General features: G+C 41.0%; 1 protein-coding gene across 1 annotated transcript in view; it reads right to left on the reverse strand.

The window, feature by feature from the left end:
* ATG14 (autophagy related 14) overlaps window positions 1-14,990 on the reverse strand; it is a 37,555-nt gene that overhangs the window by 6,136 nt on the left and 16,429 nt on the right. The window contains exons 4-9 of the mRNA XM_007192894.2: window positions 14,222-14,303; window positions 9,355-9,592; window positions 6,296-6,525; window positions 4,937-5,054; window positions 3,516-3,606; window positions 3,351-3,436 (exon numbers count right to left, since the gene is read on the reverse strand). Of these exons, the coding sequence (XP_007192956.1) occupies window positions 3,351-3,436; window positions 3,516-3,606; window positions 4,937-5,054; window positions 6,296-6,525; window positions 9,355-9,592; window positions 14,222-14,303 (845 nt within the window). The remainder of the gene's footprint in view (window positions 1-3,350; window positions 3,437-3,515; window positions 3,607-4,936; window positions 5,055-6,295; window positions 6,526-9,354; window positions 9,593-14,221; window positions 14,304-14,990) is intronic.

The following is a 14,990-nucleotide window of genomic DNA, read 5'->3' on the forward strand; positions in this document are numbered from 1 at the left end:
CCTCATAGGGTTCAGAAAAAAAAGTTTTTTGTGTACGTGTGTGTATTTATGAAGATAAGAGAGAGAGAAACTGCACAAATGATAAGCAAACATGGTAAAAATACCAACAAAGGTGAATCTGGGCAAAGGGTATATGTGTCTTTGTACTATTTTTATTTTTTGCATTTTTTCTGTAAGTTTGAATTTATTTCAAAGAAAAAAAAAGTTTATGTTGCATTCAGGATGGGATCTTCAGTTCAGCTGGTCTCAATGGAACCAGGAAGTCCCACCCAGGTTTATTAACAACCTCTCTAGAGCCTTGATCCTGACTGAGGCAAGTGTGAAAGGGGCCTCCTGAGGCTTACCTCCTGACCTCCTGGCTCACAGACACGAACTCCACAGCCTGGCTGTGCACGTGTACTCCTGTCAGACAGAGCCCTCTAAATGGAGAGCTGACTTGAGGGCAGCCCAAAGAAAACTTCAGACCCACCAAAGAAATCCAGCCCTAAAAGAAAGGTGTTTGTTTTCCTGAACAACCAGCAACACTGGGTTATCATCAATCCTTTCCATTTTTGCCAAACTGATGGTTGAAAACTAGAAAGCTGTTTAGAAGTGCATTTCTTTATTCTTGACTGAGGCTGAAGATTTTTTTCCATTTGAATACTGACTACTTGCACTTCTTTTGTGTGAAATGCCTGCCTGAATCCTTTGTCTATTTTTCTATTAGGTTTATCTTTCTTTTATGGATTTGAAAGATTTAAGTAGTCTAGATTTTAATCCGCTATTATAAAGGTTGCAAAACATACCTGTTGCTTGTCTTTTAACTTTGTTTATGGTATCTTTTACCAGAGACATTTTGTTTTGACACAGTAAAATGTGTAACTCCTTTCCTTCATGGTTTTTGGGTTTTGTAGCTTGCTTGGAATTCCCTCCCCACCCTGTGATTATAAAAATCATCTTTTCTCCTAGTTATTTTACAGTTTTTATTAAAAAATAAAGTAATAATGTCTTTCATATCATCTGGAATTTATTTTTACATATGGAATGTAGTATGATTCCAACTTTTCCCCATATAAATACCCAACTGGCCTACCACCACTGAGCTGCTATTATTATCCGATTCAACATGCCACCCTATCATCTATTATATTCCTACATACACAAGGGCCTGTTTTTGGCCTCTTTATTTTCTTCCTCTAATTGCTCCACCTATTTGCATGCTAACAGCACAGAATAAAGGTTTTAATTACCTTTATACTATGTTTTAAAAGGGGCCAAGCCCATCCCTTATTATTCTTTTTCAAAATTTCCTTTCAGACTGTGCTTCTAGTTGAACTTTGGAATCAGCTTAACAAAGTGAAATATCTGTTGAAATTCTGATCAGGTTTCCTTTTGGGCAGAAGTGGCATTTTTACCATACTGAGGCTTCCTGTCCTAGAAAATCCTAAGGGTCTTCGCGGCATCGGACTTACTTTCATTCAGTCCCATACCTCATACAGTGCCTGACAGACGTTCAGGAAATACATGTTGAATAATTTTTTTTTAAGTTTCATATTTTCTTTATATAGGTTTACAAATATTTTGTAATGATTATTCTTATATAATTTATATTTTTTGTTGCTACAATAAAAGGGACCTTTTTTCCATTACATTTTCTAACTAGCTGCTGTTGGCATATAAGAGAGCAATTGGTCTTTGTACGTTGAGCTTGTATCTAGGCACCATACTGAACTATCACTTCTAAGAGTTCCTTAGTTCTCTTGGATAACCAGTTCAATAATCACACCATCTACCAATCTCACCTTCTTTCCAATATAAACACACCTTACTTCTTTGTAAAAATCTTTTGCCTTGGCTAGGCCTCCACAGCAATGTTAACATAGCAGTGATAGCAGGCATTCTTGGCTTTTCCTGACTGTAAGGGAAAGGTTCTATTAAATATCAATGTAAGTAACATGTCATTAAGTATAGTAGCTTTTGCTGTAGGTTTGTAGTAAGTAGCCTTTATTAATAACCTATTTTTAATTTGCTAATTGTTTTCCTTTAATTATTAATGGGAACTGAATTTTATTCATTGCTTTTCTCCCATCTATCAGGTTGATCTTATGCAGGTAAAGCAGTTGGCACAGTGTCTATAAATATTGGCTCAATAAACATTAGCTGTTATTATTAAGGATAAATTTCCTAACGTGGAATGCTTTACAAATAATGTATAGAGAGGATGGCAAGCAAACTCACAGGAATCAACCACTAAAAACGGGATGGATTTCTAACAGGTTTCTGAGGCTTATAAACTAATGAATGGGATTTGGGGTGAGGAGAATGAACTCCCTCTAAAATGGCACAAAATTCTAGGTGTATGTGCAGTTTCCTGAAGAGATTTCACAGCTTTTCCCAGAGGGGTCTGTGTCCCAGAAAAGTTAACTATGGTTTTAAATGGGGGGTTGTTGAGGAAGAGAAGAAACAAAAAACAAGGTTAAGGGCAGATTACCAAGATTAAGGGCAGATTACCAAGGTTAAATTCACTGCAACATGGAGGGGGTCTCCCCTTGAGCCACGGTTCCAGTGTCAAAGAAAGTGAATGATGGGGAAGGGAGTCCCAAAAGAACTTTCCCACCTTTCGTTTTTCTTTCTTCTCTTTCAAAAGTTCAAATACATTAACCGAGTCATATCTGCAGAAGTGTATAGACAGACTGCTCAGAGCAAGGGAAAAAGATAAGCACCCAGAGAATGGGTGCTTGTTTGGTCCCAAAGATAAGCCTCATCTATGTCATGCTTTTAAGGGCTGAGAGACTAAAAAGATCCCATAGACCAGTCCTGGTTGGTCTTTTTTTGTTACTTACTCCTGTTTATAAGATAATGGATTTCAAACTAGCTCATCTCATAAACTTCTCATACCCTTTATCTCCAACAAATGGTGGCCAGATAGACTCAGTGACAAAAAGAAAATTGTGAATAATTGTTATGATGGGAAAGAATGAACAGGCTCAAAAGAAAATGCACAAGAATCAGGAGAGACACTAGGCAGAGCTAAGGAAGAATCAGATGTGGATTCAAAGTAACAGACTTTGGTCTTCAGGGACAGCACAAGAAGTCCCTACTCCAGGAATATAAGGGTTTTTCTATTCTGTTTTAGGTGTTAAAAATGTTTGATACTAATTTCCTCTGAGAAATGATTATGTAAGGACCATAAGGGATCAAATATGACTAGCCCTTGTTTCCTTCCATACAGGACTGTGTTATCTTTGTCTCTTCTGGAGAGTTTGGGGCTTGGGATCAGGCCCCTGTTCTCTGCCCACACATACAGCAACTCTACTTAAAAGTCGTCGTAACACCACCACTTAGAGAAAAGTAACAAACACCCTTCTTACCTGCCTAGGTGTTCAGCGTTCGGACTGACCAAGTACATTAGATTCCTGAGAGTATGCAGTGGTTGTAATTGATCTAAATTTACATGCTAGAAAAAGAAAAAAACTGATTAATATTTTCAACCATGTAGCAAATTAAAAATTAGCTCACAGCGTTATTTTCCATACCTGAGAAAAGCACAGGTAAAGAATATTTGTATTTAGTTTCTTCACTGCTCGAGTAAATTTCTGTTTGCTGAGGTTTTCTCCACAAAATTCACTGTAAAACAAATGTACGATTTGTAAAGTTGTGATTTTTGAAGAAATTCTATGGTAAAATGTTCATTTTGAAGAGTATGCTTCACACTACAGTTCAGTACAAAATATACCCCATGTCCTTTGCTCTTAATAAACTGCACTTAACAGAAACTCTTCTAAGGATGAACTACTGCTCTCATAGCAATTTCACCACATCCATAAAATTTCAAACACACGTATCTTTTGACCAAGCAATCCTACATCTGAAAACTCACTCTACACAAATGCTTGCACACTAATAAAACAACGAATGTACAAGATTCTTCCTTGAAGTATAAATAGGGGACAGGGCAGACCAGTATGATCTTGGTATACCTGTACAAACAAAAACTTTGCTACTATCCACATTAGGCAGAGTGACGGCTGAAAGCCAACGACGGCCCTATAAGGCACCACAGAATCTGCAGCCTCCTGACCCTGTTGCCTCGTTCTCTCACTCTCCCCAGGCTCTGCACCTGCCCTTCTCCTTGCCCAGGGATCCCTGTGGCCTGCTCCCGGCCTCCCCCAGGTTGACATGTGATTGCACACCTGTCCAGTCAGACGTGGTAAACCCTTCCTTGCCCTCACAAGCCCGCTCTTTCACCTGCTCTAATGGTCTCCCGAGCACTCATCACCACCTGCCGTCCTGTTCGTTTATCATGTGTCTCTCCGTTAAAGTTAAGTGCCAGAAGGGCAGAGGTTATGTTTTCATCACCACTGTACCCCCTCAGTGCCTAGAACAGTGCCTGGCACATAGCAGGTGCTCAACAAATCTTCGTAAATAAATAACAAATTTAAAAAGCAAGGTGCAAAACACCTTAGTTTGGCATGATACCTTCTGTGTTTAAAGGGGGGTGGTGGTAGTGGTAATAACACACATTAATATTTACTTGAAACGCAAGGACAACCGGAGGGAGACAGGAAGGTCTTCGTAGGAACTGGGTGGACTATAAACCTTTACAATTTAAAACAATTTTAAACCACGTGTTTTTCATTTAGAAAAAAAATAGAAGTGTTATAATTTATCCAGTTCTTACACATAAGCATGCCCTCTGAATATCCTGGTTTTCCCTTAAATTATCTTTTCACATGGGAGAATTCCATGGTCTTTTCAAAGACGTCATGTGCAATTGTAAGATAATGACACAGATTTGCACATTAGGCTTATGAAATCAATCTCAATATTTCGTGGTCAGACCTCTTCTCTCTTGATAATACTTAAATTCTTGTTTTTGTTTTTATTAGAATAAAGAACACAATAGGAACATGAGAGAGCCGTGATAAAGACGACGTCACCGTCTTCAATTACTTGCCTGTTGCACAGCTTTTTGGGAAGATTTACGTCGAGTATATGAGACAAAATGTTGACCAGCTGAGTCGCATAGCACAACGCAGCGCTGATCGTGTAAGCAGGGTTATTATGCTCCATATCTAAAGTGTAAAAACAAGAGCCGTACACAAACAGCTTTAGTTTCAACAAAAACATTAGTGAACCTGGATTTGTGTGATTTGTGGTTTTGTCAATACATTATTGATGGCTATGCTTTACTCTTTAGTAATAAAAGGTCCATGGCCAGACATTAATATTTCATTGTTTATGATTTTCGCTGAGTGGAATGTAAGCTAAGCAAATGGGCCTAAATGGAGCCAGCACAAACGAAACTGATGTCTGAGCTGCTTGGACCTGATAATGTATTATTTATCCAAACAATTAATACCCAACTTAAATGTCACCTCCTCAGAGAGGCCTCCCCTGACTACCCTATGGAGAAATAGTTCCTTCCTCTGTAGCCCCATCCCTGAAGCTGCTGGTTCCGTCGTCCACAGCCCATACTCAGTGTATGATGCCTTTGATCATTACTTGCTTCCCTTCCTCTCCACAGAAAGGCAAAGGGCTACGCTTGTCTTGGTGACATCACCTTTGTACCACCTGCACTGCGCATGACAGAAAGCACATGCTCACTAAATACTTGCTGGATGACTAAATGAATAATCTTTCTCCACCAAAGAGAAGCTACTGAAGTTGTAAAGGGTTTTTCTACTGGGGTATTTCAATCTCCATTTAGGACTGATAAAAAAAGTTCTTTACAAAGTTAGAAACTTATAAAAATGGGACCCAACAGGCTAAATACACTTCTTTAAATGGATCTTTTTATATAAATAAAACAATATTGACCCCAAAAAGGTGAAATGTCTAAAAAAAATACATGTTTTCAGTCCATCCACTGATAGATAAAATGTGGCATATTCATGCAATGGAGTATTATTCAGTCATAAAAAGAATGAAATGCTGATACATGCTACAATGTGGATGAACCTTGAAAACATTATGCTAAATGAAAAAAAGCCAGACACAAAAGGCCACATATTGTATGATCCCATTTATATGAAATATCCAGAAGAGACACCTATAGAGACAGAAAGCACAACAGTGGTTCCCAAGGGCTGGGAAGAGGTAGCAATGCGAGTGACTGCTTCAAGCCCCAGAGTTTTTGTTTGGAGTGAAAAAAAATGCTTTGGATCTAGACAGAGGTGATGGTTGCACAACACTGTGAATGCACTAAATGCCACTGAATTGCTTCCTCTAAAACTGTTCATTTTGTTATATAAATTTTACCTCAATTAAAAAAATATATTTATAAAAGTTTTCAAAAGACTGTCTTGCTTCTCACCAGGCCCCTGCGTGGTTTTCTTCTCTTCCACCCAACTGTAGTAGGCAGAGTAGTCCCCGTTGTTGGGAAGGCTAATCCAAGGCCCTGTAATGCTAATGCTGGTGTCCCCGTTGTGATCGTCACAGACCCATCTCCCCGAGAGGTAAGTTGTCCTCCGGGCTTCGGCAAGCTTGCTCACGGTGCTGGAGGTCATGGCACTGTCACTCTCTGAAGACACGTCTGTGGGATCTCTAAAAACCAAAGATGCATACGGATGTCAAGGGGCTGGGTTTTGAAGAGCATGCAATTACTTGGCAGATATGCAGAACATTGGGAAGATGCACGTGAGGACAGGAATTTAATTGGAATATACAGAGGTAAGCAATTCCATCAGAGGTGAAGGTCAAACCAGCTGTGGCACAGAAGCCCACAGCATGTGAGGAAGACGGCACCATGAACTAGGGCTTCAAGTGTTAGGTTCTCAAACTATTTGGTCTCAAGACCCCCCTTACATGCTTAAAACATTTTGAGGATCCCGAAGAGTTTTCTGTATGTGGGTTACATCTATTAATATTTACTGTATTAGAAATCTGAGAAAATTTTAAATTATTAACTGATTCAAAAATAAGAAACCCGTTACATGTAACATAGCATGTTTTTATGAAAAAAATCTGTATTTTTCAAAACAAGAAAATTAGCAAAGGGTGACATTATTTGTTTACCAGCTGAGTTCACAGCACAGTGCAGCACTGATCATGACTTTTGAAAAAATCTCTTTAATACCCACGTCTTTCCATTGTGCTTTCAAGTAGATACAGTGTTCCATGGAAAAACCAACTAGTTTTGCTTACAACTCACTCAAGGGCTCTCCCTTGAGCCACTGCGGCTTTCAGCATGCAGCAAATGTGCTTTCTGCAGACTTCCTATCTCGCTGCATGGCACAATCACATGTGCACGCAGGGGTCGAGACATAATTTAAATAGAATGAGTAATTTCTGCTGCTTCATCAATAGTGTTCTTGATGTGAAACTGGCTGGTTTTGTACACCGCAAGGACACTGTGGAACACAACAACGATTACTACAGTATGGCGTCACTGCCTTGATATCTGTCAAGACAGAGGTTTTACCCACCACGGCTTTTGAAACACCAGTGCAAATGTCAACAGAGTGAAAAGGGAAAACAAAGTGTTAGTATTATTATGAAAATAGTTTTGACTGCACAGACCCCGTGAAAGGGCCTCAGGGACCCAGAGAGGGCCACAGACCACACTTTGGGCACTGCTGGCCTGGAGCATGGAAGGTGAATGAGAAGGCTCGGCAGGTGCCGTGCAGGCGGGCGAAGAACGTGGTGTGTCTGGGGAGCAGAGGGAACAGCGTGGGTGCCTGTAGGAGGCACAAAGGAAGTGCCAGGAGGTGGTGTTGGAAGAGGAGGGACGAAATGCACAGGCTGGGAAGGGCCTTCTGTGCTGCACTAAGTTTAGAATCCATCCTCTTGGCCAGTGGCTCTCAATCCTTCTTCCTCTGCCAGCAGGTGCACGTAAGTGCACTCCTACTGGCTGTCCGGACAGGACTTGGGGAGGGCACTGTGGCCAGTTCTAAGCTGTACCTCTACTTCCTCCTTCCACTCAAGGCAGGTTGAGAAGAAATGTGAATGAACAAGAAATCTTATGATAGGCATAATTTCAAAACTATCAGCTTAAAAAAATTAATGATATATAGTAATATATACTAACATACAAGATTTAAACAGTACAGGTATGGAAGAGAAAGATTTTCTCCACAATTTCTCTCCTGCGACTTTGTATTCAGTTGTCAGTCTCCTTAGTCTCCTAAAATCTGCAACAGTATCCTAGTCTTTGTTTACTATAATGTGTTCTAACATCGCTATCTGGGCCCATCAGAATTTAATTTGACAGTGTTTCTGTCTGTCAGCTTTTTCCCCCTCAAAGCCCTGGCCAGCTGTCTTTACACCAATTTTTGGAATCCAACTTTTCCCCACTGATTCAAAAATGCCACCTTGGGGTCTATTTCTGAGCTTTGAATTCTTCTCTATTTTGCATCTGCCTTTTTATTTTTATATTTGCTAACTATTACTAATGACAAATTACTTGGTAAGAGTCAGAGAGCAGGTCGTCAAGCTAGAAGCAAAAATCAGACCTTTAGGCTTTTAGGAAGCCAACTCTGGCAACAGACGAAAGGAAAGACTGAAGCAGAGGCAGCAAACACTAAGTGCTAAGTAGCAACAGTCCACTGACTGTCCAGTTCCAGGGAAAGGTGCCGGAAAGTAAGGGTAACCAGAAGAGACAGGGAAATTCTCAGCTGGAACAGCCCGATGGTTAGTCAGAAAGCAATCGAAACTCTTCAGTGGAACTTTCAGAACCTAGATGATCACCAGCATCATCTGGGGAAGTTTAAAAAATAAAGTATTATGAGATGAACTGGGAGGCTGGAGCTGTATCTGCTGGAACCTGTCTTTTCCTCAAGTTCCTGAGTGACTCTGATGAACAGCCAGGGGGGAACCACCATCCTGTCCGTCCCACGGACTCCTGAGGGTGTCTGTGCACTACAGCCAGTGAGACAACCAGTGTTTGACATGCTGGTTACCAGGAAAAGGCAGAGTCAGCATGTCCTGCCCACCAAGTAAGAGACCCCGAGGTGTTTTCTTCCATCTTAGCTCATGATTTCTCTGTGAAGTAGGCATTTATTATCCCCATCTAACAGACAAGGCACTAAGACTTCGAGGCTCAAAAACCTGCCTCACAGCATTTGACTAATGAACAGCCCAAGTGGCCCTGCAGCCACATGAGGTGGTTCCTGATCAGGGATGTGAGCCTGCCCCTCATCTGGAAGCTCTGCCAAGTATACAAGCCTGGGCCTCACTTCTCCGAGGGCCACCGTCCTCCACCCTGGCCACCTTCCCAACTTCCTGCAGTGCTACTGTTTGCTGAAGCAGGTAAGATTTAAGTTCCATTACCAGGAAAACCCAGAATGAGGCCCAATAAAGGTGCTGACATACTTGAAAGATACTTGATCTTTGGAACCTGTGTTTTCCTAGAGTCAAAAGACTCACTCACTGTACCTCACACCCGTCTTTACTTCCTCGATTGGAAAAATGACAGAGGTGAGCTCTAATATGTGAGACCGCCGAAGATTTGCCAGACGCTCATAATGACTTCTTAAATCAGTGTTTTTTTTTTCTACCAGGTCACCAAGTTTGCGATTGTGCCTCTGAATCTTCTCCTTTTTCTCCTGATGCCGTTGTGCTCGAGTATAAAGTTTCTGATTCTTTTCCTTGGTTTTGAGGAGGCCTTCAGAATCTAAAATAAATAAACCACATCCAACAATGAGCTCCACAAATAGCTCCTGGGTACTGCACACTACCACCGCCCCCCGCTGCCCCCAAAGCATTAAGTGTCTTCCTGCAGTCTAAACTGAAAACAAAACCTCAATAAAATTAACTACATGACATTCACTAAGCATGGAGACCGGGAGTTTAGTTCAAGTAGGTATTACACACAGAGCAAAGGGGACCACCACTAAAACGACTCTGGGTCTCCATCTGTAATCCACATCAGTGAGCATCACTCAAGACTATCAAGTTTAAGTTTAGCACAGGAAGTACTTGACTTTCTTACAGTAAGCACTGAAGAACAGCCATGTTGGGCAGAAAAGAGATCTAAGTTTGAAAAATTCACTGGCTACCTGATTTTCCATAGAAAACTATTAAGTGTGCCTTGGGCTACATTCAGAGAGCCCAGGGATAATCTCACGGCAGGTGGTTATGCAGCAAAGAAACAGACCAAAGCCCTGAAAAGTCACAGTGGAGTGCAGCGCTCCCAGCAGGGTGCGAGCACCTCCCGTACACCAGCATTTTAACCACTGGAAGGGTAACCAGAGCCTGGCCATACAACGAGAAAACAGACACTCGTCCTTCCCAACGTATGTTCTTTTTATCAAGGTCCTACAGGTTCTAGATCCCAAGACGTATTGTCAAACAGATCAGGTTGTAGCTAAACTTCTCTAGTGTAGCAATAACAGGCTGTAAAATCTCAGACACCTAGGAACAACTTAGGAGGCTCAAATAAGTTTAAAACCAAGCTCATTATCTTTCCTCTTGACACATTTTAAGCTAGGTTCCCTACTTCACAATTATTTCTGACCTGTCCTAAATCAATCTCTCTCTTCTTTTAAATTTATTTATTTTATTTATTTATTATTTTTGGCTGCGTTGGGTCCTCGTTGCTGCATGCAGGCTTTCTCTAGTTGTGGCGAGCGGGGGCTACTCTTCGTGCAGTGCTCGGGCTTCTCATTGCGGTGGCTTCTCTTGTTGCAGAGCACGGGCTCTAGGCACGCGGGCTTCAGTAGTTGTGGCTCGTGGGCTCTAGAGCGCAGGTTCAGTAGTTGTGGCGCACGGGCTTAGTTGCTCTGCGGCATGTGGGATCTTCCCGGACCAGGGCTCGAACCCGTGTCCCCCGTATTGGCAGGTGGATTCTTAACCACTGCACCACCAGGGAAGCCCCCCTAAATCAATCTCTTGATGGTCCATTCCATGAGCTGTCCTACAGTTCCTTCCATCTAGGTCTTTCTTTTCATTCCCACTGTCACAATCCTGGTTAACTCTCACCCAAAGTCTGCCTGTCTCTAGTTGGTTCCACTCCACACCTCCACGCCCTCTTTCACTGGCTCAGTTTTCATAAAGTACAGCCAGTGCTCAGCGGTTCTCCTCTGCCAATCAAACACAGACCAAACTCCTCAGCCTCCCAGCCACCACCAAACTGGTACACACCCCACAGTTCCCTTCTCCACACCCTTCACTCCAGTCTCGTTCAATCACTAGATACTTCAAATGAACACATTAAGCACACAGATGGATGGATGGATGCCGAACAAGTCATTCCTTACATATTTATCTCCATTCTGTTGTTCAAATCAACATCTCTCTAGGAACACTATTTTCTCCTATTCTCCTAATGTCCAAATTGCACTCATTCATCAAGGCCCCCTCCATAAACATTCCCCAGACCTCTTGCTCCCAGGAACTCTATGGTAATGTGTGTGTACCTCACCTATAGCACCTGGCTCTTAGCTGCTTACACCAGGTCCAACTGAAGCCTTGTTGTCTCCTGACTGGGATATGAGAAGCAGTTGATAAATGTGTGTGGACCGAAACCACCCTCTTCAACTGAGGACCAACGAACCTAGGTTACTTCATTGCAGGCAGAAAGTTTCTTATGTTTTCTTTCCTCCTCAGATGCTTCTCTTCACCATTCCTGACCAATATGAATGTCCTTAAGGTTAAGTCTCTGGTTCTATCACACACTTTCCAGCAAGTTCATTCATTTTCATGATCTCTACTGAGCTCTCTACAAGTGCTCAAATGCATCTGTCTAGCCATGGCCTAAGCCATACGGTGGTCAGATTTTTAAAGGACATTTTCCAATTTCATATCAGGACCCCTTGTAGGTGACAGGAAATCATCACAGTCACCCAACTTGCACTAGTGCAGACTCAATTTACTTTACTCTTCTCTCCATGCTATCTCCCCCTGAACATTAAAACATTTGGATACTGGGGACTTCCCTGGTGGCACAGTGGTTAAGAATCTGCCTGCCAATGCAGGGGACACGGGTTCGATCCCTGGTCCAGGAAGATCCCACATGCCGTGGAGCAACTAAGCCCATGTGCCACAACTACAGAGCCTGTGCTCTAGAGCCTGCGAGCCACAACTACTGAGCCCACGTGCCACAATTACTGAAGCCCGCGCGCCTAGAGCCTGTGCTCCGCAACAAGAGAAGTCACTGCAATGAGAAGCCCGCACACCACAACGAAGAGTAGCCCCCGCTAACAACTAGAGAAAGCCTGCGCGCAGCAACAAAGACCCAACGCAGCCAAAAATAATAAATAAATTTAAAAAAAACAAAAACAAAAAACATTTGGATACCATCTGTAATCTACTCTCGCTTTTTTGGACAAGTAACAGATCAACTCAACTCTGAAATTTCAAATACAATCAAACTTCCCTATCTATACTGTATTATTCTGTACTATGACATCTTAAATCAAAAGATTCTGGAGAAAATATTCATCAGGCTCTATAGTTTATAACTGATATTTCAACAAGATTCTGTTTATAAAAAAACCCAGACTATTTATTGAACAGCAAGCACTTAATCTAATCCATTGACTTGAGCTCATTCATAGCTTCTGGAATCCATTAACTCCCTTAAAATTGTTTGTACAATTTTGTGAGTCTGGTCTAGTGGGTGGCAACCAGCCTGTATTTATGTCCTAAAGAGCAGTGGTTCCTGAGCCTGGCAGGTCCTCAGAGTAGTGCTACTACTCAAAGTATGAACTATGGATCTGGCCCATCTGCAAACTTTTACCAGACAAGAGGAGTACAGAAATATAGACTAAGTTTAGAACCTATTTTCTTTGATATGGCTATGTGACATTGCCATGACATCCAAGTGTGCAATCATTTTTCTAGTAACTAATTTTATTGTATTTTACAAAAGTATTGGTATCGGTTTACTAGAGACAGCTTAAGAACCATTGACCCCGGTCCCCATGCATGAGATTTTAATTTCCTAAGTCCAAAGTAGGTCCCAGGATTCTCTCTCTAGATCTTAAAAAAAGGTTATCAGGTGACTCCAATGTTTTGCTAGGGATGGAAATCACAGTTATAGAGTCCACTAATTTAGAACCATATCTTTATTTTCCATGGTTGTTGCTTTTGTATTTTGGGGCTAGGAGCCTATTAAAAAGAGCTGACCAAAGTTTTAAACTTGCTCATCAGAGAAGTGCACCAGGCTCAGTCAATTCAGCAATTTCAGGAGGTTCACAGATGCCTGGTGGCAAACCTACTGCGAACATCCAGGGAGGAGGGGAAAGAGGGTGAACCCATGGTAAGTAATGAGTCCGTACACTGCTATTGACCCAGAGCCTTTGGAGAGTGCAAGCCAAACTCGGTGGAAGAGTGGCTGGCTGTAGCTCTTCACCCAGCTACCCTGCTTCTCTAGCTTATTAATCCTGTGAAACTCCATGCAAGCACTTTATTAGGACAAGCGTTTTCAAAGACAGCTTTCACACCATTACCTACCACTATAAAATACTTGCTTCTGAAAGCAATGAGTAGACAAGAGACAGATTTACAAGGTATGATGGCGACCCATTCTAAACTTTAAACACTTATCTTCAGAAATACAAGGACTATCTCTTTCTTTTTCTTTTTTAAGTTTATTTTTTTTAATTTATTTATTTTTTGGCCGCGTGGCATGTGGGATCTTAGTTCCCTGACCTGGGATTGAACCCATGCCCCCTGCATTGGAAGCATGGAGTCTTAACCACTGGACCACCAGGGAAGTTCCAACATGGACTGTTTCTAAGGACACAGGATTTCTAAGAGGACTCTTAAAATTTGACAACCACCTTTGATAAAGTATGAAGTACACAGATGTAATGCATGATTAATACAGATTAAAATATGTATAAGACTCACTGAGTCTTATATTCTGTGCTTCTGGCGTGAACTAATAATTATTATACCTGATTACCAAGACTGACTCTGAGCTTCCTGTCAGCTAAGGGAAACGGGACACATACATTCCTTAACTTCTTAAATTGAGAAATGTAGCAGTTTAAAGGTCATTACATTTGCGTGCATGTGTATATGTATATATGGACATATGTGTGTGTATGTGTGTATATATACACAGATATATGTTTTATATACATATATCTGAAAAAAAATATATATATATAAATTCCTTATACAGATGTTTTACAAAGAGAAAGGCAAGCAGTAAACTTTTCCATGTTGCTCTTGCCTCCCCCCACCCCTTCTCTGTCTCCCTTCCTCTGTCTCTCTAGTTTGTTTATTAATCGCATGAAGTTCCACATGAGTCCTTCCTTTATTAGGGCTGGAGAGAGGCGGGAAAATTACTTACTTTTCTTCATTTCTTCATTTCCTTTACATATAGTTTGTTTCAGCTGTTCAATCCTCATCTTGCAGGACATTATTTTCCATCTCTTAAAAAAGGTATGAAATAAATATCACAAATGTTGGTCTCTAATGACTAATATGATTATCTACTGGGGACACTACTTATTTTGAGGTGTACCTTAGAAAATGTAATGAAGAAAAGACCAGTATAATTATATTTCTTATAGCTTTTCTAACTAGTGGATTACAAAAAAGAAAAAAAATGTTACTCTGGTTCAGTGCAGAAGCTGCTAGGAAATTAAGAGAGAAAGAGAAATTCACATAGTTCTTTTATGTGTTAATAAGCACAGAGAAAAATGTTGAAGGATATTCTCTTAACCTGCCCTGTCCAACATATAGCTACAGGTCCCATGTGGTTATCTGCAAGTCAATTAGGTTATATAAAATTTAAGTTCCTACTCTCACAACCCACATGTCAGGTGGTACATGTCAACACCACAATTGGCTAATGGCTACCATATCGGGCAGTGTAGACAGAGAACATTTGCATCATCAGAGAGTTCTATGGATGCGCTGCTCTAAATTCTCAGTGCTGGTTACTGAGGAGACCACCAACTGTATTATCTCACTGATACAATAAGCAAATATTACTTGCAAAATAATAAAAACCGCAATAAAGCAGAAGTCTTTTTTTTTTAAGTATATAACTCATGTAAGATTTCTTGAAAAGCCTCAAAAAGTTATATGAAACATGAAACTGCCTTTTTACATTA

This window comes from Balaenoptera acutorostrata, chromosome 3 (genome assembly GCF_949987535.1).
Source record: "Balaenoptera acutorostrata chromosome 3, mBalAcu1.1, whole genome shotgun sequence".
Lineage (NCBI taxonomy): Eukaryota > Metazoa > Chordata > Mammalia > Artiodactyla > Balaenopteridae > Balaenoptera > Balaenoptera acutorostrata.